Below are 27,066 nucleotides of genomic sequence, written 5' to 3' on the forward strand. Positions count from 1 at the left end.
CCCAACTACTTCATAAATGATCATATCTAAATATAAAATGTCATAGACTTGAAATTGCAAGAACAAATCACTCTGAAGTAAGATGTCAACACAATGTGTAATGTAGCATATTAAACACAAAAACTATGTTTCAAGTGAGAATTAGGAATTTTATTTTCTATTTGCAAAAAAGGATTGTGTAGTTTCAGTAGTTAGCTACAGTACTACATGGCAAGAAGTGAATTAACTACTGAAAACAATACCTAGATTTGAATTTAGTTAAACTATGACCAAGCTACTGCAAAATGTAGTTAAATAACGAGTTGAAGTACGTGTAGTTCACTTCTCCCCAACACTATTAAATTTATATACCAATTCTCGGGTTAATTTGACTAATGTTAAGATATGTGAAATATTTTCAGCATTCGTTTATTTGTATATTGCCGTCATCTTTGTAATCTGGGACTTTATTTTGTTGAAATCTGTTTGTGTAAATGATTTAAATCTCACTAAGTACACTCAATACCTGGATTTCTGCATAAATTGGTCATAAAATTACATCTGATCGTCATCTAGGTCACAACAATAGACAAACACAGTCTATTTAAATGAATAACACATAAACAATTATGCATTTTCACGTCTTTATTGAACACACTGTATAAACATTCACAGTGCAGGGTGGGGAAGGTATGTGAACCCTTGGATATGTTTTATTTTACCTTTATTCAGCTAGGCATGTCAGTTAAGAACAAATTCTTATTTTCAATAATGGCCTAGGAACAATGGGTTAAGTGCCTTGTTCAGGGGCAGAACGACAGAATTTTTACCTTGTCAGCTCTAACCACTAGGCTCAAACCACTAGGCTACGCTGCCACCCCAGTGTAGCCTAGTTGACCCTCCTTTGGCAGCAATAACCTCAACCAAACATTTTTTTGTAGTTGCGGATCAGACCTGCGCAATGGTCAGGAGGAATTTTGGACCATTCCTCTTTACAAAACTGTTCAGCAGTATTCTTGGGATGTCTGGTGTGAACTGCTCTCTTGAGGTCATGCCACAGCATCTCAATCGGTTTGAGGTCAGGACTCTGACTGGGCCACTTCAGAAGTCGTATTTTCTTCTGTTGAAGCCATTCTATTGTTGATTTACGTCTGTGTTTTGGGTCGTTGTTCTGTTGCATCACCCAACTTCTGCTGAGCTTCAATTGGCGGACAGCTAGCCTAACATTCTCCTGCAAAATGTCTTGATAAACTTGGGAATTTATTTTTCCATGATAGCAAGCTGTCCAGACCCTGAGGCAACAAAGCAGCCTCAAACCATGATGCTCCCTCACCATATTTTACAGTTACGATGAGGTTTTGATGTTGGTGTGCTGGGCCTTTTTTTCACACATAGTGTAGTGTGTTCCTTCCAAACAACTCAATTTTATTTTTATCTGTCCATAGAATATTTTGGCAGTAGCGCTGTGGGACATCCAGGTACTTTTTAATGAACTTCAGACGTGCAGCATTGTTTTTTTAGAACAGCAGTGGCTTCTTCCATGGTGTCCTCCCATGAACACCATTCTTGTTGAGTGTTTTACATATTGTACACTCAACAATAGAGATGTTAGCATGTTCCAGAGATTTCTGTAAGTCTTTAGCTGACGCTCTAGGATTCTTTTTAACCTCATTGAGCATTATGCGCTGTGCTCTTGCAGTCATCTTTGCAGGACGACCACTCCTAGGGAGAGTAGCAACAGTACTGAACTTTATCCATGTATAGACAATTTGTCTTTCTCTGGACTGATGAACATCAAGGCTTTTAGAGATACTTTTGTAATCCTTTCCAGCTTTGTGCGAGTCAACATTTCTTAGTCTTAGGTCTTCTGAGATCTCTTTTGTTCGAGACATGGTTCACATCAGACAATGCTTCTTGTGAATAGCAAATTCAAATTTTGTGAGTGTTTTTTATAGGGCAAGGCAGCTCTAACCAAAATATCATTGATTGGACTCCAGGTTAGCTGACTCCTGACTCCAATTATCTTTTGGAGAAGTCATTAGCCTAAGGGTTCACATACTTTTTCCAACCTACACTGTGAATGTTTAAAGAATTCAAAATCTGTAGTGAATCTGAAGTATGGTTCATGATGAGAAGATGATAGCAGATGATTCTGAGCATAAACATTGCATATGCAAATAATGCATTGTTAATAGTTTCTTTGTTTCAATACCAAATTCAATGTGGGTGATCTTTGGGACGTCCATGATAGCGATGACAAGTTTCAAATTGATAGGCATCTGTGGTTTAAATGGACATGTAAAAGATATTTTTTAATTTGTCAATAACTCAGCCATCTTTTGACCAATGCCTTGGCTTTCTTTATCATAATATGTGCTGATATGCATCTACTGGTGGCCATCTTTGAACACATCAGCTTTATTTTCTCAAACTCTTTATGGATTATTGTGATTAGTTCAAAGACCAAATTTGGAGTGAATCTGAATGTTATTATTATTTTTAAGTATTAGCGTTACATAGTCAAGAAAGTGAATTGTTAATAGTTTCATTTTTTTTTAAAGATATGCCAAACTTAATATGGTTCATCATGGTAATGTATTTGATGACCCTAAAAAGTTTAAAGTTGATAGGCCATTGTGGAGTAGATTTACAATGGATTGATCAGATTTCCTTATTTATCAATAATTCAGCCATCTCTTAATCCAATTTCGTTATTTTTGACATATGGTTCATGAAAAGTTATTTATTTGATCGGCATTTTTCAGCCTTCCCTGTAGTCATGGCTGTCCTATCAGATCTCAGGACTTACATAACATTTAAATAAATAGTGGGAAAAACCATTTGACGTGTATGAGTGAAAAATACGCTACATTACCAAAAGTATGTGGACACCTGCTCGTCGAACATCTCATTCCAAAATCATGGGCGTTAATATGGAGTTGTTCCCCTTTGCTGCTATAACAACCTCCACTCTTCTGTAAAGGCTTTCCACTAGATGTTGGAACATTGCTGCGGGGACTTGCTTCCATTCAGCCACAAGAGCATTAGGGAGGTCGGGCACTGATGTTGGGCACTGACGGTGGCCTTGTCATGCTGAAACAGGAAAGGACCTTCCCCAAATCATTGCCACAAAGTTGGAAGCACAGAATCGTCTAGAATGTCATTGTATGCTGTAGTGTTAAGATTTCCCTTTACTGGAACTAAGGGGCCTAGCCCAAACCATGAAAAAAGCCCCAGACCATTATTCCTACTACACCAAACTTTACAGTTGGCACAATGCATTCGGGCAGGTAGCGTTTACCTGTGTGATTCATCACTCCAGAGAACATGTTTCCACTGCTCCAGAGCCCAATGGTGGTGAGCTTTACACCACTCCAACCTGTACTTGGCATTGCGCAAGGTGATCTTAGGCTTTTGTGCGGCTGCTCGGCCATGGTAACCCATTTCATGAAGCTCCCAACAGTTTTTGTACTGACGTTGCTTCCAGAGGCAGTTTGGAACGAGGTTGTGAGTGTTGCAACTGAGGACAGACAGACTGAGGATGGACATTTTTACGCGTTACACGCTTCAGCACTCCACGGTCCTGTTCTGTGAGCAACTGAGCCATTGCTGCTCCTAACCGTTTCCACTTCACAATAACAACACTTACACTTACACTTGCAGCTTTAGCAGGGCAGAATTCTGACGAACTGACTTGTTGGAAAGGTGGCATCCTATGACAGTGACACGTTGAAAGTCACTGAGCTCTTCAGTAAGGCCATTCTTCTGCCACTATTTGTTTATAGAGATTGCATAGCTGTGTGCTCGATTTTATACACCTGTCAGTAACGAGTGGAGCTGAAATAGCCAAATCTACTCATTTGAATGGGTGTCCACATACTTTTGTATATATAGTGTATGATCGGACTGAGGGTCCCTTAAAATGTAATTGTGTTGAAATGATACATGGGCCTGTTCTCTTGCCAGATTCGTAAAGCATACACGGCATGGAATTACATTTCAGTTGGTTCCAGAGCATTCCCGAGCATTCAATTGCTTGACCAAAAGCTGTTCTAATTGATAAATCAAAGCCTATTAGAAAACTTAGATTGCACTGCTTATTCCTCTGTACTCAAAATGTGCTATATCTGGGCCTTTGGAAATCATGGATTTAAACTACAAGCCTTAATACATTTACCACATGATAAAGAACTTGAAAAGAAGGAACTACTACTCTGCGCTGAAAGAAAACCTCTGCTACAGGTAGACAGAAGTCTTTTTTTTAGGTAGTCTGAAAAAAAACAGGCTGGCTCCAGTACAAAACACGCAGTGTGCTTGCTGCACTAGAGCCAGGAGTTTTATCATCAGCATTGGAGCTCCTCCTGCGGTGTGAGACCAAGTGTATCGAGTGGACAGTCTCAATATACACTGTGTTTGCATACAAAGCCGCTGACTGTTTGTACACCTGTGGGAGAGCACACACACGTCACTGCTGTCAAGTAATGAAAGGTTCCTTCTGACCATTAGGCACTGGCAGCAGTAGGAAAATGCAATAGCATTTTGGCTCCTCTGCATTTGTGGGACTTTGAGTCTAACTGAACTACTCCTTTGAAGTGAAGTGGACTGTTATGAACCAATTTGATTTATTTGATCAGATTGCTCTTTGTCTGTCTATCTGTCTGTCTGTCTACCCCCCCCCCCTCTCTCTCATCCTCCTGCTTTCTCTTTCTGTGTCAGGGGATTGAATGGATGTAGGAGCACCGAGGTTTCAATGAGATATGAAGAGTTTATTTCCAAAATGCTATGTCCACCAATTTTTCAGATTTGTGTTTTTTCATGAGAAAATATTGCCTATGTGTAAAATATTACTGTTCTCTGATTTTTATTCATATATTTTTACACGTGTATGAAAATGTATTTTTTTGCAAAACGCTATATATCCATTGTTTAGCTGGAAAGGCGTGTTCGTATACAGTATGTGATATGTGGTTGTCTCACCTAGCTATGGATGCACTTACTATAAGACGCTCTGGATAAGAGCATCTGATAAATGACTTAAATGTAATTTCATTCACTACATATTAATGTCACAAATGAAGGTTGAGTAATGCGTCCTCTGAAAGTTGACCCGCCAAAATGCAGTCTTTTACACCTACACACTTAACCCAAAAGCCAGCTGCACCAATATATCGGAAGAAACACTGTTCAACTGACAACTGAAGTCAGCCTGCAGGCCCTGGGCCCACCACAAGGAGTCACTGGAGCACCAGGAGCCAAGTAAACAATGCTGGGCCAATTGTGCACCGTCCAATGGGACTCCCGGTCACAGCCAGTTGTGGCACAGCCTGGGATCAAACCCGGGTCTGTAGTGACACCTCAAACACTGCCTTAGACCACTGCGCCATTTGGGAGGAAATTTGTACTGTTCTTTATTAAAAATGTTATTTGTTACATTTGACTGTGTTAAACCTAGCAGTACTAATTTATCTGAGAGTGAGGGGGATATTTAGCATTTAGCAACAACAAAAAACATTTCCATGATTATTTGTCTCTCTGAAATAAAACCATCAAGTGACAGATTTTAAACAAATGCATGTCTGTCATTCAACAACCATGCCATTATTAGATAATGAAAAACACACCAACCTCTTTTATAATTTCTTAATACAAACTAATTTGCCAAGATTTCTGAAAATGTAGATACACGGAGTGTACAAAACATTACGAACACCTGCTCTTACCATGACATAGACTCAACAGGTGAATCCAGGTGAAAGCTATGATCCCATATTGATGTTAAATCCACTTCAATCAATGTAGATGAATGGGAGGAGACATTTTCATTAAATAAGGATTTTAAAGCCTTGGGACAATTGAGACATGGATTGTGTATGCGTGCCATTCAGAGGGTGAATGGGCAAGACAAAATATTGAAGTGCCTTTGAATGGGTTATGGTAGTAGGTGCCAGGTGCACTGTTTTGAAAGTGTGAAGAACTGCAACGCTGCTGGGTTTTTCACACTTAACAGTTTCCCATGTGTATCAAGAATGGTCCACCAACCAAAGAACATCCAGCCAACTTGACACAACTGTGGGAAACATGGGAGATAACATACGCCAGCATCCCTGTAGAATGCTTTAAAACACTTGTAGAGTCAATGCCCCGATGAATTGAGGCTGTTCTGAGGGAAAAGGAGGGTGCAACTAGTAGGAAGGTGTTCCTAAGGTTTTGTACACTCAGTGTACAGGATTTTGGAATGAAACTCCTGATATATTATAATAAGTTATACAATGACTAAATAAAAATGTAATTGGGATATGATATTTTATGAGGAACTGTCATTGTTACGATTTCAATATTTCATCATTTATTTGTATACGTTTATGGCTTTGTTTTTAATGTTTCATAGTCTGCCATTCATAGGCTCTATTTCAAGTCTGTGTTCTTTAAGATATGTATTTTATTTATTTATGTTGTAGTGACCTACTGGAGGCTGTGGGAGAGGCCTCTGTGAAGCTATTTTCTCAGCTAGCTGCCAAGCCTCCCCAGATCAGACTACTGTGCACTTAAAAGTCCTTGAGGTGAGGTACAGTACATGTAGGGGGCATCAATAATAATACCATGATTAAAGGTGGAAGAGGTGTTCACGCTTCCTTCGAGACAAAGGCTTTTAGTCTTTCATCGTTGCCTTATCTGCTGTGTAGTCTTGTGTAGTCCTGTGCAGGGCATGTGTGTTGCCGTCTGGGGGATCAAGCTTTCTAAAACCATAATGAAGGCCATTCAACAGACCAGACAACTCCTTTTATGCTCAGTAGACTTCATTGCACTCTGTTTTTCTTTCCCCATGATATCAGGCGACAATCTGTTTGCGGAGACGTTGCTCTGTTTTGATGGAAACATAAGTTAAATGCAGATAAATGACCACAACTGCCTCCTCCTCTTCCTCCTCCTCCTCCCTCCATCTGTGTTTACAGCAAATCCATTTTCTCTGGTTTGGTTAAAGCTCCGATCCACAACACTCACTCATAGTGTACTCCTACAGAGGGAATACACGTCTGTCTATGAGCAATGCGAATCATCACACACAATACATGAATATGTTTGACATTATTTGAAAAGGCTTCATCCAACATATTTCTTCATGTTGCAGGTGAAACTTTGATGTAGACTCTAGAGTATCTTTGTTCAGTATTTTTGCGTGTGAAAATGTATACTTTACTATAGGAATAATAGTGCTGCGACCTTAGGTAAGACAGAGGCCAACAGAGTGGTGGCTGGTGTGTGGATGACCTTCAGAAGTTTACCAGAAGTCAAACAGGGAGATCACGACACCTCTGGATGAAAAGGGGACGTAAACAAAGAGGCTGTTGATGCTTCCACTTCCTGTATGGCTTGGCAGAATCCTTACACTGTGTAGTGATAGGTTAGCAGATGAAGGGGCCCCTGTTCCCAGACAAACCAGTGAAATGTAACACACGTTCAGTTTAGGCAAAGTAACAATTCTGATGTCAACAGAATGTATCATATTAGATTGTTCTGTTATGAATGACCAAGGTGAAGGAAATACTTTTTGTATCCACAATGTAATGTATGCAAACAACAGCCATGAATACAGGCAGGGGGGAAATGGGGGGATGTGAAATAAATGGTCATCTTTTGTAAAACAGAGCTTGTATTTTGTAAAACTGATTCCAAGGATTTTACATGGGTGTATCCCCAGACAGATTTTGTTCTCCTTTCCGACCCCTGAATAAGGGTACTTATTTTGCTACTACAGAAGCAGCAGTGGACCATGCCTCGCCTTGTTGGCTTTCACATGATAGAATACAATGTGCAGTATTTTTGTGAGACAAATGATTTGATCTAAATTACAGTAGAGCCGTATGGTCAATGGACAGTCTGGTAGTAGTGAGATGAGAGGCCAACCTAAGACACAGCTGTCAATAATGTGATTAGATTGGGAATTTGTTCCTGCATTTCTTTCAGCCCAGCACAGACTAGTCTAGCTGTGGTGTGTAGGCTATGGTAGGTTACGTTTCACAGTCAGTGGGTGGATGGACAATTCTCATCATTGTGTCAGAGCTTGCGCACATGAGGAAGGGTGGAGTTTTATAGTTGACATGTAGAGGAGAAGAAAATGGAAAAACATCCAAAAGTTTCCTCCAATCACTCATTGTTTTACTACTAGGTCATGTGACATATGTTTACTGTACATGTGACCATTCCTGAAATACCTAGAAGAGAAGAGGCTTATATTGAAATGATATGTCTGTCACGACTCCGACCGAAGGTGGCTCCCCTTCCCGTTCAGGTGGCGCTCGGCGGTCGTCGTCGCCGGCCTACTAGCTGCCACTGATTATTTCCTCCCCCTCCTTATGTGTTTATTGAGTGCACCTGTTTTGAGTTGGGTATAATTAGTGAGGCTTTATTAGTCAGCCGGCCCGCCTGGTTCCTTGTGCGGGATTAATTATTGTGACCTTCTGTTTTGTGTAACTTGTGTGCACGTCTGTGGGTTACGTGTTTTCCCATTTCGTGGGTTTTGCTGGACAGTTTAAGTCCCCCTGTTTGGGGCGTTTGTTTTGTTATACGCCCTGTGTTTTCGTGGGGTTGGCTTAAGTTCCCCATTTTGGTGCATTAAAGTAGCACTCCCCTGAACTCTCTGCTCTCTGCGGTATCGTGAATGACGGCCATGTTGTGGGTTTTGAAACAATAGTCTTACCGTCTCTACCACTTTGTCATGATAGGTTGTGTCAGCCTCATTCCTCTGAGGTTATTGATAGTAAGTCAGTTTATGCTTACATTATAGCTGTCATCAGCTCTTTCCTTGACCATTAATTTAAAAATTATGTAAATATGCAAATGATACAAGTAAAATAGTCAGTAGATTTGCTGTATATTTGTGATGTACAGTATAAACAGAGAAGATGCCGGTGTTATCTTTTCGTCAAGATAAATCTCAAGAATGAGTGCTCTTTACCTGTAATATAATACATCCTAGGCAGAAGGTTTGGGAAGATTGGGAGTATTCAGTTTGGAAAATAAAATAGACTGGGACTAAGTAAGGAAAAGACAACACAAAAAAGTGCCTGGATGCCTCTCCCCCTTTCAGTTCCCAGGGACTGCAAAACCCTAGAAGACCCAAGAAACTAACCTTTTGACTTGGCTGACAGAGAGGGACAGAAAGTCAGGATATTCTCGAATTTTGTGAGGGGACACAGAAAAACCCCACATAAGGTGTTCCAAACAAACGTCCTGCTTTTTCATTCAGGATCTTCACAACTTGAGACCTGCATAACTTATTTACCTTGAGTAGGTGATGTTTTGGAAGTGTTTTCTTGACGGTTGTCTTTGTGTCCCTTTACATTAAACTTTAGACCCATGACAATCTTAATCTACGTGTCACGATCGTTTAGAGATTGATTGGGCCAAGGCGCATCGTGCATAGAGTTCCACATGTTTATTAAAATGAAACTCACCAACAAAAACAATAAACAGCAAACGAGACGTAACGACTGAAGCGCCCACAGGCACTACACAAAAACAAGATCCCACAAACTAAAAGGTGGACAAAAGGCTGCCTAAGTATGATCCCCAATCAGAGACAATGATAGACAGCTACCTCTGATTGGGAACCATACCAGGCCAACAAGGAAATAGAAAAACTAGAATGCCCACCCAAATCACACCCGGACCTAACCAAATAGAGAAATAAAAAGGCACTCTAAGGTCAGGGAGTGACAGTACCCCCCCCCCCCGGACTCCGGCCGCAAAACCTGACTCCATGGGGGAGGGTCCGGGTGGGCATCTAGCCTCGATGGGGGCTCCGGTTCCGGATGTAGACCCCGCTCCGCTCGCTGATCCCTCCGCTTCAGTGGAGCTGGACTGTGGATCGTCGCCGGAGCAACCGGACCGTGGATCATCGCCGGGGACTCTGGACCGTATATCGCCGCAGACTCCGGACCATAGATCGTCGCCGGAGGCTCCGGACTGGGAACCCTCGCAGGAGGCTCTGGACTGTGGACCGTCGTTGGAGGTTCCGGACTGTGGACCGTTGCCGGAAGCTCTGGACTGGGAACTGTCGCCGGAAGCTCTGGACTGGGTACTGTCGCCGGAAGCTCTGGACTGGGTACTGTCGCCGGAAGCTCTGGACCAAATAACCAAATAGATTTGGCTCTCTAAGGTCAGTGCGTTACACTACATCTGTTGGGAATAAACACACCAAAATGTTGTCCTTGAATCCGGTTGCCCTGTCATTTCCCCTTTGGCGTATTGTCTAGCCTAGAACCCTCAGCATATAACCCAGCGTACCCTGGTCCCTGCATGAGTGTGATTGATGATTGGACGGAACTCCTGTTTGTTATCGCACTCGCTCTCTGTGGTGGAAAGAGACTCTATAGCTCATAATCTAAGAAGAGCCTAGAGGAAGGAAAGTGGGAAAGAAGTCATTCTTTCCAGGCCAGGCCCAAGCGCAAGTTGTTTTGGTCGAATGAGTGAGGGCCATTGTCCAATGCGCACAAGGGTGGGAGCACGGAGTGTGCGCAGGAGTCCCTTTTTTCTGCTCAACTCTGTCACTATAACTTGGATTGTGACAAAGGGACACTTTCATAAGAGACGCAAGCTTTTGCAAATCCCTGTCTCCATGGTGATTACATGTAATTATAGGCTATTAACCTATTAAACATCCCACAGACAGTGTTTCAGGGTATGTCCAGTCCTACCCAACGCCATGAAGAGTGAGAGAGTGATTTAGGCTGTTCTTTGTCCAAAGTCCATCCAGTTGTAACTGAGTTAACTCAGTTTATCACATCTGTGATGCCTATTTTTGGAATGGCAAAATTTGCACATCTCTGAACTCATTTCTAAAATGTTAAAAGAAGCATAACATTGAGCATTCTAACATTCTAAATTACATTGAGCTAACAAGTGACCACCATGTCAACCTAGTAGAGCTGCTCCAATGGTCCTGGGAAGGAGAACTTTCACAGACCAAGAATGTCATCCTGGGGGACTTCCACATTCAACAGTCGTCTTACTTTTTCAGATCTTTCTCTTTCTCAGTGAGTCAGTGCCTCAGTCCCCCCCCCCCACACCCCCCCACACTCTGTTTCTGTGTGTCTCTCTTTCTGTCTGTCTTTCTTTCTCTCTCTCTGCACATGTATGGCTCTTTCTTACCCCTGTGGGCTGCTGTGGTATGCAGGGTCTTAGCCTGGGTTGTGACCAGTCTGCTCGCCAGTGATTTCTTCTGTTTGGAGTTTGTGTTTTCCCATAGAAGCTTCTGGTCTGCTGATTACCCCCTGCTCGCTGTCACACCCTCTCCCAGTCTGTGAATATTAATAGTACTCTCCTCCAGTTACACTGGCAGGCTGCCAAAGTCAACAGAGGATTAGATGGTCGCAATACAAAGCTACCCGAAAACTAACCACAAAGTCCTAAATGAAAAAAAAAAACACTGTCACACATCTCAGAGATAGAGACGCCTAAAGGTCAAAAGAGGAAAGTTAAATAAAGTATTTGGGGTTTAACTGATTTCCTTTCCTTTCAAATTATGTCATAAAACTTAGTTATTTGCCGCATGAGAAATATAAAAGTGATATATTACTTCATTCTTATGAGTTATTGATAATAGTTCAAGCTTATTTGATTGCAGACAGTGGACAGTAAAATATGAATAAATTACCATTCATTCTCGTTAACTTTTCCCTGCATGGCGAAACAAAGAGTTGACAAGATCATCACAACACCCAGTTGTTAAACAGCCATTTAACGCAGACCAGGGGACGCCACCCATCAGATCACTTCCTGTGTTAAAAGGGGTGACCCTCTTTTTTTACAGCCAGAAAATGTGTCCTTGGCGGGTCCCCTCACCTTGTAGGAAATGTATCAAGCGTTTGCTTATTATTCCCTGGGACCCATCCTGCTGGTTTCTGTTGTTCTCCAATCTGGGACACATTTCAATATTGTTTGTTTATTTTACCCAGGGCCTCTGACGAGACCGTTTCCATTTTGGCCCAAGAGCGGGGATGGGCAACTGGCGGCCCGGATGTAGGTACGCAGACCCATGAGCCACTATGGCCCAGCATGATAAGTTGTGTTTTTTTGTGGCCCCCACCTCCATCAAAGTTGGTCATCCCTGCCCTAGAGCATGATGTTGTAGATAGTGGGACTGTCATCACTGACAAATGTTCAATGTGTGTGTGTGTGTGGGGGTCATCGGCTGTTTGTCTTGTAGAGACACGTACCTCCATAATACAGATAACCCTCTGATTGGGTTTTGTAAGAGTATGGAAAATAAAACATATTTTTCTTGGTTAAGATGAAAATCTAGAACAATACACTCCTCCTTATTGGAAATGCCCCTTTGGAGCTGAAGTAAGTAGCCCTGTGCCTTGGGGTTGTGATTGAGTGTCACACTTATCCCTAGTGGAATGAATCCCAGATGTGAAGCTTGCTGGAGGGGTGTATCTACTCTGTAAAGTCTAAACAATAATTTAAGAGATGAATTTATAAGTGTATTGAGGCCATCATTTTTTGGGGTTACCTCATTGATGGGTTTATTACTGGTTTATTACTTTGTTTTTTTGTGGATAAAATAATCAAAGGCAGGCAAAATTGCATGACATGTATGCCTAATCGTCATCTGAGATAGTTTGGTGGTCGCATTGTAATCTCGGCAACCCAGAACCAAATCTCGCCAGGTAACCTATAGGATGCACGTGCACCCCCGCAAAATTATGATTAGTCCAAAAACACCTGTGAGAGGCAAAAAAACAAACAGTAAACACCAGTAAAATTGTTCCTCATAAGCCTGATATCCCACTGCCTCTCAACAGATGTAACAATGTAATGTTACTGATGGTACTGCAAATGAAGCATTTGGTCCAGCAGTAAAACAAACATGGGAAGCTAAGTCCTGCCCCCAGACAAACTGTTACCATAAAAGGCATAGAGTACAAAGAAACACATCGGACTCTTAATAGGCTAAAGAAGTAACTGAACTCATGCAACTGCTCTTCCTCCATACTGTGACATTAATTGCTTAAACAAATGGTGTCTTTGTTGGTTCCAATGATTCAATCTGTTTCCCATGATCATATCAGTTCCTTTTTGGCATCTGCTCTCCTTCCACACTTCCATACCCTCAGCTGGAGAGGATGATCCTCAGACAAGGAAGGAAACTTGGTTGAAGTTATTGTTCAGAAAAACAGAGTTTTTATTGTCATCCTATATCAGGTGAGGTAATGGGAAGCTCAACACACAGAGTGCGAAGGGAATTTCAGTTACCCTTACAGCGTGCATGAAACGATGGCTGTAGTGTATGATTAAAGCCCAGTTTAAAAAAATATAAGTTGCCTAGTCAAAGACCTAGCCCACTAAACGTACTTTCATTTAATAAATGAAATATAAAGTTCTGATGAAAATGTTACTGTAAATTAAATTAAATGTGTTGAATGTTGTTTCATCAATTATTTTTTTCCAACTGTATTGGCTTCAATGAAGGAAATTAATTTTAAACCGGTTGAATTTACATACATATGCGTCTTGCTTTTGACCGTGATGCTGACAGGCGCAAAAAGCTCGCCGACGTGATTCGTTGGAGGAGAAGATCATGTGACCAAACCGTTACGGTGGCCAGCGTGTAAATATGTAAATAACAATTTCATTTATCTTGCATTGGATTATGGTGGACTTTGAACAAGGAGATGAGAGATACGTTATTGGCGACGGGACATGAGTAAATGTAACATTGTGTGAGCCTAAGACGGAAATGTAATTTAGCAAGAAAAGTTGAACTACTAGCCAGTCCGAGTTTGAAAGTAAACGTATGCTGATTACAGTGCGTGCATATGTTTGCACTTTAGCCAAAACAAACGCGTTTGCACAGCTGTTTATTTGAAATGGCAAGTGGAATGTGCCCTACCAACGTGTTTGGCAGGTAGCTATGCTAGCTAGTTAATAGAGCTAGCATTGTTATGCTAGATCGCTAACTAGTTTAGCTAGCTGGAAAATTGTACCAAACGAGAGGTGGACAACGCATCCGACAACCTTGTCTATATGTAACCTTTACTGGCCAGACAAAAAAAACGTGATTTTATCAAGACAGTGAAGCAACTCGAGGAAGAACTTTGTCATGGGTCTGGTGAACCTAGTCTTTTGCACCATTGGGAAATGTTTCAATTTCAGATCTTTACTCCTGGACCTAAATTTCTTAATAGTCCATTCAGTGATACGTCTCCTGGCGGCATGTATCACCTTTGTGAATAACCTACCCATGTTACTGACCAACTCAATTGTGAAGTGCTGGAACTTCGCTGTGTTCTGCATGGTCACCATGATGGACAGCGTAACACTTTTGGCCCAGGGCACAGTCAACATGTTGGGGCGCTGGCTGCACCTCTTGGGAGGTGTTCTGGAGAGTTTCAAAATGGTGTGCTACTTGTCCTCACATGTTCTCCTGCGTGTCAGGGATCTGTTCCACCGTGGGCTGCTGTGTGGCCACTGCTTGCTGCAGCAGGTGCGGGAGGGCTGTGGCATTGCGGTCAGCCTGGTGTTCTACCTGGTCAACACGGTGGTCAACCTGCTGCTCATCGGGACACAGAACGTCTACTCTGTTGTAGTCAGCATGTGGGAGGCAGTCTCCTGCCCCCTGCAGAAGGCTGTGGAGCTCACCCTCACACTATTCACCTTTCTGTACAGCAGCCTGGTTGGCACCTCAGTCGTTCTCTGGACTCCCATCAGGCTGGCCCTGGAGTTCCTGGGCTCGCTCGGACACATCTTCGTCAGCGTCTTCCTCCTGAACATCTATGGCCTCATTCTCACAGTGACCATTGTTGTCACCGCCACAGTCTATATGAACCCTGAGCTGACCAGTCTTGGAGCCCGGCGCGCCTTCGGTTTTGTCAACTCTGTCCCCACCCTGCATCTCATACAGAGGGCGCTCCATCGCCTCTACGTGCTGGAGAGGGGCGTGTGGCAGAGGCTTCAGCGGCAGGCCAGCCGCCTACACCGAACGATAACACCAGTCTACAGGAACATCAGTGTGAGGGGTGACGGCCACTCCAGGCAACCTGAGCCCAGTGACAGAGAACAGGGGGCTCTTACGGACAGTAGGGAAGGAGATGCAGCACCACCCGCTGAACATGCTGCCCGGCCACGCCAACTAATGGATGACCTGTGGGACCTAGCGTTCCCCAGCTCCAGCAGCACAGACAGGCCTTTACAGAAACTCTCATCGGGGGAGGGGTGCTCCAAGGGTCCCCCGGCCGACAGCCTACTGACTCTGCTCAAGGAGCATGAGGAGAGGAAGAAGTGCGTCATCTGCCAGGACAGCACCAAGACAGTGGTGCTGCTGCCCTGCCGCCACCTGTGTCTGTGTCGGGACTGTACTCACATACTGCTGCGCCAGCCCATCTACCAGCAGAACTGTCCGCTCTGCCGCCATATGATCCTTAATACCATGGATGTGTATCTCTGAGGGACCAAATGGGGGAGGGGCATTACCCAGAGTGCTGCATTGTTAACATGTTGAATCTCAGGTTTAGGATGTGCAGAGACTATAGGCTACATCTACACCTGCAGTACATTGCAGCTCAGACGCACGCTATCCAAGTCCAGTGCACTGCTGAAATGGCTTGTCGTCCGTGGCTGATGTCATAAATGATACCTCTATTTTGTTCAGACCACCATGACAGTGCTTGCCAAAATGTTTATACTTGTTTGTTCATATTACTGAACACTTCATGTTCTATACACTTCATGTCGTTCCAAACTGTGTGTGAACCTAATAAGGAATGTTTGCTGTATAGCAGTTAATTTACTTTATTCAGCATATGTTCAGTTTGAAAGCATTCCAATTGGCAGTTTAAAACACTGGAGACAATACCGTACGTACCAAATGTTGTCGTAAAAGCACATTTTGTAGCTTTTGAATAGGTTTAAATGGTGACAACCTCTCAAATGCAATTTGTTAATAGCCAATATTGTTCCAAGCAGTTCACATCCAGAGACCCATAAAAAGTGTGAAATGGTTTTGTATTGTGGGAAAGGGTTAATTTCATAAGCTATGGTTGTCTAAAAATATCAGTGTCAGAAATTATTAACCAGATCTATCTGTCTTGTCATATGAAAAAAAAAAATGTTGGTTTTGTTCAAATTATTATTCCATCATTTTTGTCACTATAGCCAATTCTTTCCACTATGCTGACACATGAAAACTACCTAATTTATGCTCCACACAAGGTTTATTCATCTTTATAGTTCTTAAAATGTTTTTAACTTGTGATCAAACATTGACATGTTCACAATTACCACCATTAGTCAGTAATGGGTTCATAATTCCCTGTTTCAATGTTGTCTCTTTGCTCAAAATAAGTATTGATCAAAGCTCTGTGAAATGCCATGTTGAAGATTTACAGCACAAACTGCAATGGTTATTGAATTAGATTGCAAGTGTTGGAGAAAGGCCTGTTAAGTGACAATAAAAGCAAAAGGCTGGTGAGTCATATTTGATATGGCTTTTTTGGGCCAAGGTTTCATAAATGTTGGATAGGCTCTGCCCGTAATATATTTTGGGGTCAAACACGATGGACTGACTTCAATATTGTGACAGAGGAGCCAGAACGTGAACCACAGTGTCACTGATGTCCTGTGACTCATGTCCTGTGACTGTCTTAGTCTCATTGACTTTGTGTAGCCTATAATCATTTCCCACTGTCCTTGTTCCAATCAGAAGTCTTAATAACATGTGTCTGTTATTTCAACAGATACTGTAATCACTCATTCAATACTTTGCCTTTTATCTAGTGCCAAACCAACATTTTCCAAAAGGCCTGCCATTTTCTTAACACCCCATCTAAAAAATATAATAACTATAAAACCAACAATGGTCTATGATGTGAAATATTGATACAAATCTGGAGAGAGAAAAGGTTGGGCCCATTAATTATCTGACGTGACATTATGTTGATACAATATGAAAAATGATTAGGCATATTATATTTTTGATGTCCATAGTAAATTCTAGGTTATATTCTGAGTTGACCTCTTTTCCCAAAGCCCTTTAATCGTTGTGTGACATTCCTGTCTACATATACAGTGGACTCTTACCACAGACCACACGTTGCCATTCATATGGCTTATTTTGTCTAGGAAGACTGACCTGTGTATCCAGTGGACATGGCACAAAGTTATGGACGTTGCAATAAGCCATGAATGGGGTAGCAGGTGGTTAAGAGTAGTGGGCCAGTAACTGAAAGGTTGCTGGTTTGAATCCCTGAGCTGCATAGTTGAAAAATCTTAACCCTAATTTCTCCTGTAAGTCTCTGGATGAAGGAGGATAAATGTGTCATGTACACATTTATTTTGTTTTATAAAGGTTTCTGAATGTGGTCATACTCACAAATGAGAATGACAATAAACAAACAATCTTTCGGTATTGTTTTTTCTGTTGTGAAAAAAAATGTCTGATGCATTTTCACTATTTACTTTGCATCCCTGTTCAGAGCAGTCAATTGACTGGGTTTTTGTTACAGATTGGGTTTACCAGCTTGTGTGAGCAAACCTAGGTTTGCCACAATCCACCAGAAAGAGAACAGCGTCACAGCCAGTTCTGCTTTACAGAATGCTTTGCTCATCATAATAGATCATATCAGCACTATAGATGCGTCAGCATCTTTGAGATAATCAAGGCTATTATTTCCTTGTGGATAAAACCATGTTTAATGTATAATTGATTCCGGTCCTCTTGACCAATGAATCCCCAAATAAGTGTTTGACATTACATGCACCAGACATTGGTAATGTCTTGAGTCAAACTCCGAAATGATAGGGCAATGTTTCCAACATACATTTTGAACTTGGATTAGTTAAAAAGTCCTATTTCCTACCATTGCTATGCCACCATTGCCAAGATTTCTATTTTGATCCACCACTCTGAAGTTCACTAAAACTGCTAGATTTTCTTGAAAATCAAGTAGGATGGGGATGTTGAAGACGCCATATAAATGTAGCCATTATGCTAACAGTGGTGATAGTATCTCTGAATGTGAGAAAGTAGCCATCCCCTGTACCAGACTTCCCCATCTGTGAGGAGAGGGAACCAGTGAAGAGCAGCAGCTGGGGGTGATGGGTGTAGGAAGGGGTCAGGAAAGGGGGCTCTACTGGACATCGGGGACCACTTCCTCCAGGAACTAGTTATTCACTAGAGTTTTGTGGTTTATAACTTCTGGGACTCAATTCCCAAAGTCTTTTCTAAATATATCCAATCTGTGACATGTAAAGTGTTGGTTCCATGTTTCATGAGCTGAAATAAAGATCCCAGAAAAATAAGCACAAAAATCTTATTTAAAAAAAAATGTGTATGTGCACATTTGTTTACATCCCTGTTAGTGAGCATTTCTCCTTTGCCAAGATAATCCATCCGCCTAAACGGTGTGACATATCAAGAAGGTGATTAAATAGCATGATCATTATACACGTGCACCTTGTGCTTTTCACCTTAATTTAACCAGTAAGGCCAGTTGAAAACAAGCTCTCATTTACAACTGCGACCTGGCCACGATAAAGCAAAGCAGTATGACAAAACCAATAACACAGTTACACTTAAACAAATGTACAGTCAATAACACAAGAGTGGAGAGGTAGGCAATGTAGAGGTGGAAATAATTACAAATTAGCATTAATACTGGAGTGATAAATGTGCAGATGATGATGTGGAAGTAGAGATGTGCAAAGGAGAAAGAGGTTAAGTAATAATATGGGGGTGAGGTAGTTGGGTGTGCTATTTACAGATTGGCTGTGTACAGGTACAGTGATCGGTAAGCTGCTCTGACAGCTGATGCTTAAAGTTAGAGCGGGAGATATGACTCCAGCTTCAGAGATTTTTGCAATTTGTTCCAGTCATTGGCAGCAGAGAACTGGAAGGAAAGGCGATCAAAGCAAGTGTTGGCTTTGGGGATGACCAGTGAAATATACCAGCTGGAGCACGTGCTACGGGTGGGTGTTGCTATTGTGACCAGTGAGCTGAGATAAGGCGGGGAATTACCTAGCAAAGACTTATAGATGACCTGGAGCCAATGTAGTGAGGGCCAGCCAACGAGAGCGTAGAGGTCGCAGTGGTGGGTAGTATATGGGGCTTTGGTGGTAAAAACGGATGGCACTGTGATAGACTACATCCAGTTTGCTGAGTAGAGTGTTGGAGGCTATTTTGTAAATGAAATCGCCGAAGTCAAGGATTGATAGGATAGTCAGTTTTATTGGCAGCATGAGTGAAAGAGGCTTTGTTGCGAAATAGGAAGGCGATTTTAGATTTAATTTTGGATTAGAGATGCTTAATGTGAGTCTGGAAGGAGAGTTTACAGTCTAACCAAACACCTAGGTATTTGTAGCTGCCCACATATTCTAAGTCAGAACCGTCCAGAGTAGTGATGCTAGTCGGGCGGGAGGGTGGGGGCAGCAATCGGTTGAAGAGCATGCACTTAGTTTTATTAGCATTAAAAACAGTTGGAGGCCACGGAAGGAATGTTGTATGGCATTGAAGCTCATTTGGAGGTTTCTTAGCACAGTGTCCACAGAAGGGCCAGATGTATACAGAATTATGTCGTCTGCGTAGAGGTGGATAAGAGAATCACCAACATCATTGATGTATACAGAGATGTATACAGAGAAAAGAGTTGGCATGAGATTAAAACCCTGTGGCACCCCCATAGAGACTGCTAGAGGTCCGGACAACAGGCCCTCCGATTTGACAAACTCAACTCTCTCTGAGAAGTAGTTGGTGAACCAGGCAAGGCAGTCATTTGACAAGACAAGGCCATTGAGTCTGCCGATAAGAATGCGGTGATTGACAGTCGAAAGCCTTGGCCAGGTCGATGAAGACGGCTGCACAGTACTGTCTTTTATCGGCGGTTATGATATCGTTTAGGACCTTGAGCGTGGCTGAGGTGCACCTATGACCAGCTCGGAAACCAGACTGCCTAGTGGAGAAGGTACGGTGGGATCCGAAATGGTTGGTGATCTGTTTATTAACTTGGCTTTCAAAGATTTTAGGCAGGGCAGGATGGATATACAGTGGGGAGAACAAGTATTTGATACACTGCCGATTTTGCAGGTTTTCCTACTTACAAAGCATGTAGAGGTGTGTAATTTTTATCATAGGTACACTTCAACTGTGAGAGACGGAATCTAAAACAAAAATCAAGAAAATCACATTGTATGATTTTTAAGTAATTAATTTGCATTTGATTGCATGACATAAGTATTTGATACATCAGAAAAGCAGAACTTAATATTTGGTAGAGAAAACTTTGTTTGCAATTACAGAAATCATAAATTTCCTGTTGTTCTTGACCAGGTTTGCACACACTGCAGCAGGGATTTTGGCCCACTCCTGTATATAGAACTTCTCCAGATCCTTCAGGTTTCGCTGGGCAATACGGACTTTCAGCTCCCTCCAAAGATTTTCTATTGGGTTCAGGTCTGGAGACTGGCTAGGCCACTCCAAGACCTTGAGATGCTTCTTACGGAGCCACTCCTTAGTGTGTTTCGGGTCGTTGTCATGCTGGAAGACCCAGCCACGACTCATCTTCAATGCTCTTACTGAGGGAAGGAGGTTGTTGGCCAAGATCTCGCGATACATGGCCCCATCCATCCTCCCCTCAATACGGTGTAGTCGTCCTTTCCCCTTTGTAGAAAAGCATCCCCAAAGAATGATGTTTCCACCTCCATGCTTCACGGTTGGGATGGTGTTCTTGGGGTTGTACTCATCCTTCTTCTTCCTCCAAACACGGCGAGTGGAGTTTAGACTAAAAAGCTCTATTTTTGTCTCATCAGACCACATGACCTTCTCCCATTCCTCCTCTGGATCATCCAGATGGTCATTGGCAAACTTCAGACGGGCCTGGACATGCACTGGCTTGAGCAGGGGGACCTTGCGTGCGCTGCAGGATTTTAATCCATGACGGCGTAGTGTGTTACTAATGGTTTTCTTTGAGACTGTGGTCCCAGCTCTCTTCAGGTCATTGACCAGGTCCTGCCGTGTAGTTCTGGGCTGATCCCTCACCTTCCTCATGATCATTGATGCCCCACGAGGGCCATGTATCGCAAGATCTTGCATGGAGCCCCAGACCGAGGGTGATTGACCGTCATCTTGAACTTCTTCCATTTTCTAATAATTGCGCCAACAGTTGTTGCCTTCTCACCAAGCTGCTTGCCTATTGTCCTGTAGCCCAAATGTAGCCCAAATACTTGCTCTCCCCACTGTATATAACATTCTATTAGTTGCAAGAATTTTGTATAGTAATTTAAATTGAAAAATTAGAAGTTTTGAATCCGGCGTTATTTTGCGTATCAATTCATAAACCATGTGCCATGGAATGGGTACATCGAAAATCTCTTCCCAGCTATATTTTAATTTATATTGCACAGCTGTCAGTTTTTTGGTCCTTAAATGAAATTGGTATATGTTTTTATTCATCACACTTTTCTTTAACCATTTATACTTTTCTTTAACCATTTACATTTTTCTTTAACCAAATAACTGAAGACAAACACAATATACTTCGACCAGGGCGTGACAGTGACATAACTCCACCAGTCCTATTTATGATATCATTCACAAAAATATACCTTTTTTAAAAATTTCTTCGAAAAATACAATTTTTAATCAATTAGAATATTTGAATTTAACCACAATATTTGTTGTATCATTTGTTCTGTATTTTCAGGTGGATTAAACTGAAATTGCAACCAACTTTCTAAGGCTTGTTTAAAAAATAAAGATATTTTGGAGATTATTTCCTTTTCAAACAACCGAAAGTGGGCAGGTGTAATCTGAATAAAGGGGAAAAGGCTCTTCTTGAACATAGAATGAGACATTCGTACCAATTTACTAGAGAACCAGTTTGGATTTAAGTATAACTTTTGTATGACTGATGCCTTTAGTGAGAGGTCTAATGCCTTAACATTTAATAATCTCTGCCCTCCAAATTCATATTCGTTATATAAATAGGCCCTTTTAATTTTATCTGGCTTGCCGTTCCAAATAAAATTGAATATTTTATGTTCATATAATTTCAAAAGCAGGTCACCAGGTGTAGGCAAAACCATAAGCAAATAGGTAAACTGGGATATGACTAAAGAGTTAATCAGGGTGATTTTTCCACAAATAGACAGGTATATTCCTTTCCATGGTAGCAAGATCTTAACTATTTTTGCTTTCTATAAAAATGTATTGGAGTGAGATCATTTCTTTCTTTTGGAATTTGTATGTTAAAAGTTTCAGAGATTTGTTTTTTAAATTTTTATAATCCACCATGACTTTGAGAGAGGATCTGGGTTTCCTGTTCCTTGGAGCTTGAGAGGCCGTGTACATCCTAGACCTAATGGACATCTCGAAAAAGGCTGTGGTAAGAAACGTAGTCTAATAAAGCTCAGGTAACTGTCAAAATGAAGGAGTGGTCTCCTCCAGGATGACAATGCCCCAATCCACAGGGCACCGGGTGGTCACTGAATGGTTTGATGAGCATGAAAAGGATATTAGCCATATGCTATAGCCGTCTATGTCATCAGATTCCAACCCAATTGAGAACTTCTGGGAGATTCTGGAGCGGCGCCTGAGATAGAGTTTTCCACCACCATCAACAAAACACCAAATGATGGTGTCGCATCCCTCCAATAGAGTTCCAGACATTTGTTGAATTTATGCCAAGGCGTATTGAAGCTGTTCTGGCGGCTCGTGCAGTCCCAACGCCCTATTATGACTCTTTATGTTGGTGTTTCTTTTATTTTTGGCAGTTACCTGTACGTGGTATTTTCTGCTCTCCAGAGTGCTCCTGTAGATGTGAAGCTCTCTGTTGTTGCAGGTCTACTGGCAGGTCTCAGAGCAGCAGTAAAAGGAATGCAAGACCAAGGGGGAAAGAAATCAGAAGCAAGTGGATTCTATGATGCAGCATCTCTCCTCACAGACAACTCTGAAGCAATATGCTGATAGATGTTTTAGAAACAAACCACATAATTATACAAACCTTATCCTATTCCAGTTGGAATGCTGAGACTGTATCAAGACCCTTAAGACTCTGGACAAGTTGGATGTTTGTTTGTGGGACCCACGCCTACAATATCACATATATAACCTAGTCAGGACAGAACATCTCTATTCTTGTTTGACGCTATCATGTGACTTCAAGCAGTTGTCATACTCTGGATATTAACACTGAACTAACTGTACACACACATCACACACCTTCCCTCTGTCTGTCTGTGAGGGGCTCCACTACCTTTCAAAGTGGTTAAAGATAACAGCAATAATGTACACCTCTACATCGCAACTAAACATGGATTGTGATCTCCAAACATGCCTACTCAAACGAAAAGGTGACCCTAGAAGGGAAGAGGGAAAGTTTAATTTGACTCCTTCCCCGAGATCAACCTCGTCATGGTTGGTGAGTACTGTAACTTTATGATGTCTACAGTGCCTCCACACAAGGACAGAGTGTTAGACTAGTGCACCCACACCGAAAGTTGTGTTTGTGATCTAAAATACATTACGGATAGACTTCTTTACATTCTTTTGAGATCCGTCATTTCTCGTTCTGATGATTGCTACTGTTCCTCATCGATCAGAGGCAGACCTTTATTCAGCCACAGCAGTCATCTTCCTGTGCACTGAGCAGGTGTTCCGATATCACTCCTCCCCGGGTATTGAAGGGAAATTCCAACATTTTCAACTTCATATTCATCGTCTCCAGCACCACCCCAACATCAACATATGTGGGAAAAAATATAGAGGAAGATACGTGTTTCCAATAACATCATCAACCAGTTAGTAGGCAATGCCTACTAAAATCACATGATATGCACAGATGATATCATTGGACACACATCTTCCTCTATTTTGTTTACTACAAAACATGGAAACACGCCATTTTATCTATGTTGATGCTGGGGTGGTGTCGGAGATGATGGATGTGAAGTTGAAACACTTTTGGAATTTTCCTTTAAGAGTTAGCTCTATTAACTCAGTGCTACAGAATACTATGACAGTGTGTCCAAACGTGTCTTAGGCCAGAATTCAATCCGATCATGCGTTGTAGCATGCTTGATATATAGAGGTACATTTCTATTCAGCCGACTTATGCAGCATTTGCTGTGAATATGATCTCCAGCGCGGGAACATTCCCTTTAAAAGGCGCATTGTTCGACAATGCACGATCAGATTGAATCCTGCCCTTATTTGTATAGCTAAAAGACACCTCAACAGAGAAATATTGCAGTTTTGATTTGGATGTTTTCTTGATTCAATATGCCTTAAATAATAAAACCCAAGTGGCATTATTTCTGTGTTTTCAATCTCCTTGAGAAAACTGAACTGTATCTTATTTCAGAACACTCCTTGGTACACTTGGACGTTGTCCCCGAGAGCATTAACAGCCTTAGCGGGGATGACAATGAAGTCTGTTATTTAGTGAAGAGGCCATGGAGTTTGACCTGTCAAACCAGCTCAAGGTTTCTCGAGTGGCACAGGTCTGCAAGGTACAGTTGTATAATATGCTCTAACGTCATCATCTGATATAAATGTGTTGGCTCCACTGACACCAAGCATGTCTACCTCTATGTGGTTGGTTGGTTGGTGTGTATGGGGACATGGGTGGCCAGAGAACCCTACAGCGGAAGTGGACATCCTACCTGAAGGCTCGGTGCCTTTGGAACTTTAGCCTGCCAGCTAACATTCTAGACATCTTCCTCCTCAATGACCAGGACTGGAAGAAGAGCGTGTTTTATGCTGATTTTTACGCCTCAGACGTGAGTTCTGCTATTCCTTTAATAGTACATACCAGTAGAAGTGCTATACTGTCAATTCTGTCAAACAAAATATTATCAGAGATGAGCACATTATGGGATAGATTTGAATGTGTGTGGAAGAATCAGAGATGTTTTGATGATTGTAGGACCACGTTGGACCAGTGTTCAGTGTTGATGACATCGGCCAAGTCTTTGGTGAGGGTAGGTTTTTGACAGTGACAATCTGTAGTAGGCACCATCACATCACCAAAAGAAACATACTAATTCTACTGTTTCTTGACAGAGGGATATGCATAGATACTGTCAGCAAAGAGCAAAGGAACATCGGAGAACAAGATTCGTCAATCCTAATGTATCCTTCGTCAATCCTAATCCTAATGTAGTTATCATCAATGGGATGGCGCTATTTGGCAATGACATACAATGTCCAGAGGTCAGAGACAGACTAAGTGACACAGAATTTTAAGGAGGGCGCACACAATTTTATATATAAATAGTTCAATCTCGTGGAATAGTTCCCTTCTCATTCCCGTTTCTGAGTGCAGCACCAATGGACGTGACCTGTCCTAAGTGTTCATCTTACTCACACCGGAGACAGGCGTTCACAGTTGGCTCGGGGCCTCGTTCTAAAAGGAAGTGTAGGCCTATCTCTGCTTCATTTTCTCTTACCGTTGTGCAGCACACACATTCCATAGTTCCTGAGCCAATGGGAACTATTTAAAAAGCTCTCTCAATGCCCACGCCCCCACACAGTAGGGCCATGGACTGCTTCAAACTCTAAGATCCCCCTTCACTTTGTGATGGATTCGAAGTAGAATAGGAATCTAGGAAAGGATGCATTGCATAAACATTTGTCCATGAATAAGGCGACGAGAAGAGAGTTTATGGGCTGGAGCTGGGCCGGATGAGGAAAATGGAAGTGGGCCATAAGTTCATGTCTTTGTAAATGTAATTTAAACATTTAGCTACTGTTGTTATAACCAGCAGGGCACTTCAGCCCCTAAAGACTGTTATCTTACATATTCTACCAAGATAAATTGGCTCACAAATTACTTGTGAATTCTTATATTTGAGGCACTTGGTAACAGATGTTCCCTCCAGGTTGCCTCCAGTAACCAATGGGCACAAATCGTTTTGAATGAGGCACTGCTGTGCTGTGGTAATACAACTCTGCCATCATGTGGACAAAGTGACTCTCCTTCTCACCATAGGATCAATGAGCAAGTTACTCTTACCATTCTATATCAGTAACCCCAGGCAGGCAATAGATTCAGCTTCATAAAGGTTTTTAAGACACAGGATCTGAATGTGTTGTGATACAGTATCTTTGTATTTTTTTTTATCTTGTTCTTTGACTTTCCTCCTCTAGACACTCACCCATGCTTGCTATGTCAATGAATGACATCACTGTCTCATTCATCACTGTTTGGCATTCTTGCTGTCAGAGAGAGAGGGGGAGAGATTTACAGGGCCTGAGCTAATGGAAAAGAGTGACGTGAATAGTGAGAGGAAGATTGTTTTACTCTCCCTTCCCTCATTTCTTCAGGGCAAAAACTATTGAAGTGTATTTTAGGAAACATCCTTTTGCCCAAGAGTTTGAGGCAAATGGGGGAAAATATGAGTTCATTGTCTCAAAGTGAGAATATTTAACAGTTAGAGAAGCATTCCACTGGTTTTGGCAGCGCAAGGTAAAGAGTGTCTGCCTGTAGCTACGAGTCTGTCAATGTACTTTGAAGTTTAGATCCCCAATGGTGAAACAGCCACCTCCATGTGCAATATTACAACAACAAAGAAGTCACTGAAATCAAAGCACACTGTTTTTCCCCCTCAGACATCATTGCACGCACAATAGAAGAGCACAATATATGACGCAATTTTTTTCATCATGCTGCGCGACTTCTCCTCACCTTGAAAACAATAACAATGCTGGTGGGGCGGCTGTGGCACTAGTTCCACCTACTGTGAGTTCTGCTTTAATAAGAGAGGAGCCCATGTGTTTGGTGATGCCATTAGACTGAAGTAAACAGGGGCCTCGGTGGAAAATAAATCCACGCTGATAGTCTCTTTTCACTTTTTTGGGGGTCTTCTTGGATAATAAACATTATAATCTTAGAAGTAATACAGCACCATTATACTGGCAGACAAGCTGTCGGCTTGTCATTGAATCATAATCATTAATATGTAACGTGGAACCAGGCATATTGTCCTTGTTGAGCACATCGTGCCTGATGTCGACTCTCTTGTGGGTCCTTGTTCGTTGTGTTGCCATAGATGTACTTACCTGGCCACAGTATTAGGTATTAAAGCCAGTCA

The 27,066-nt window shown here is 42.0% G+C and overlaps 1 protein-coding gene across 1 annotated transcript; it reads left to right on the forward strand.

Moving 5' to 3' along the window:
* Positions 1 to 13,588: 13,588 nt before the first annotated feature.
* LOC135552537 (E3 ubiquitin-protein ligase RNF26-like) lies at positions 13,589 to 18,135 on the forward strand. The gene has a single exon (XM_064984220.1). It carries the CDS (start codon positions 14,087 to 14,089, stop codon positions 15,428 to 15,430), a length of 1,344 nt encoding a protein of 447 aa, XP_064840292.1. The 5' UTR covers positions 13,589 to 14,086; the 3' UTR covers positions 15,431 to 18,135.
* Positions 18,136 to 27,066: the final 8,931 nt, after the last annotated feature.

The sequence above is a fragment of the Oncorhynchus masou genome, chromosome 13 (genome assembly GCF_036934945.1).
Source record: "Oncorhynchus masou masou isolate Uvic2021 chromosome 13, UVic_Omas_1.1, whole genome shotgun sequence".
Classification (NCBI taxonomy): Eukaryota; Metazoa; Chordata; class Actinopteri; order Salmoniformes; family Salmonidae; genus Oncorhynchus; species Oncorhynchus masou.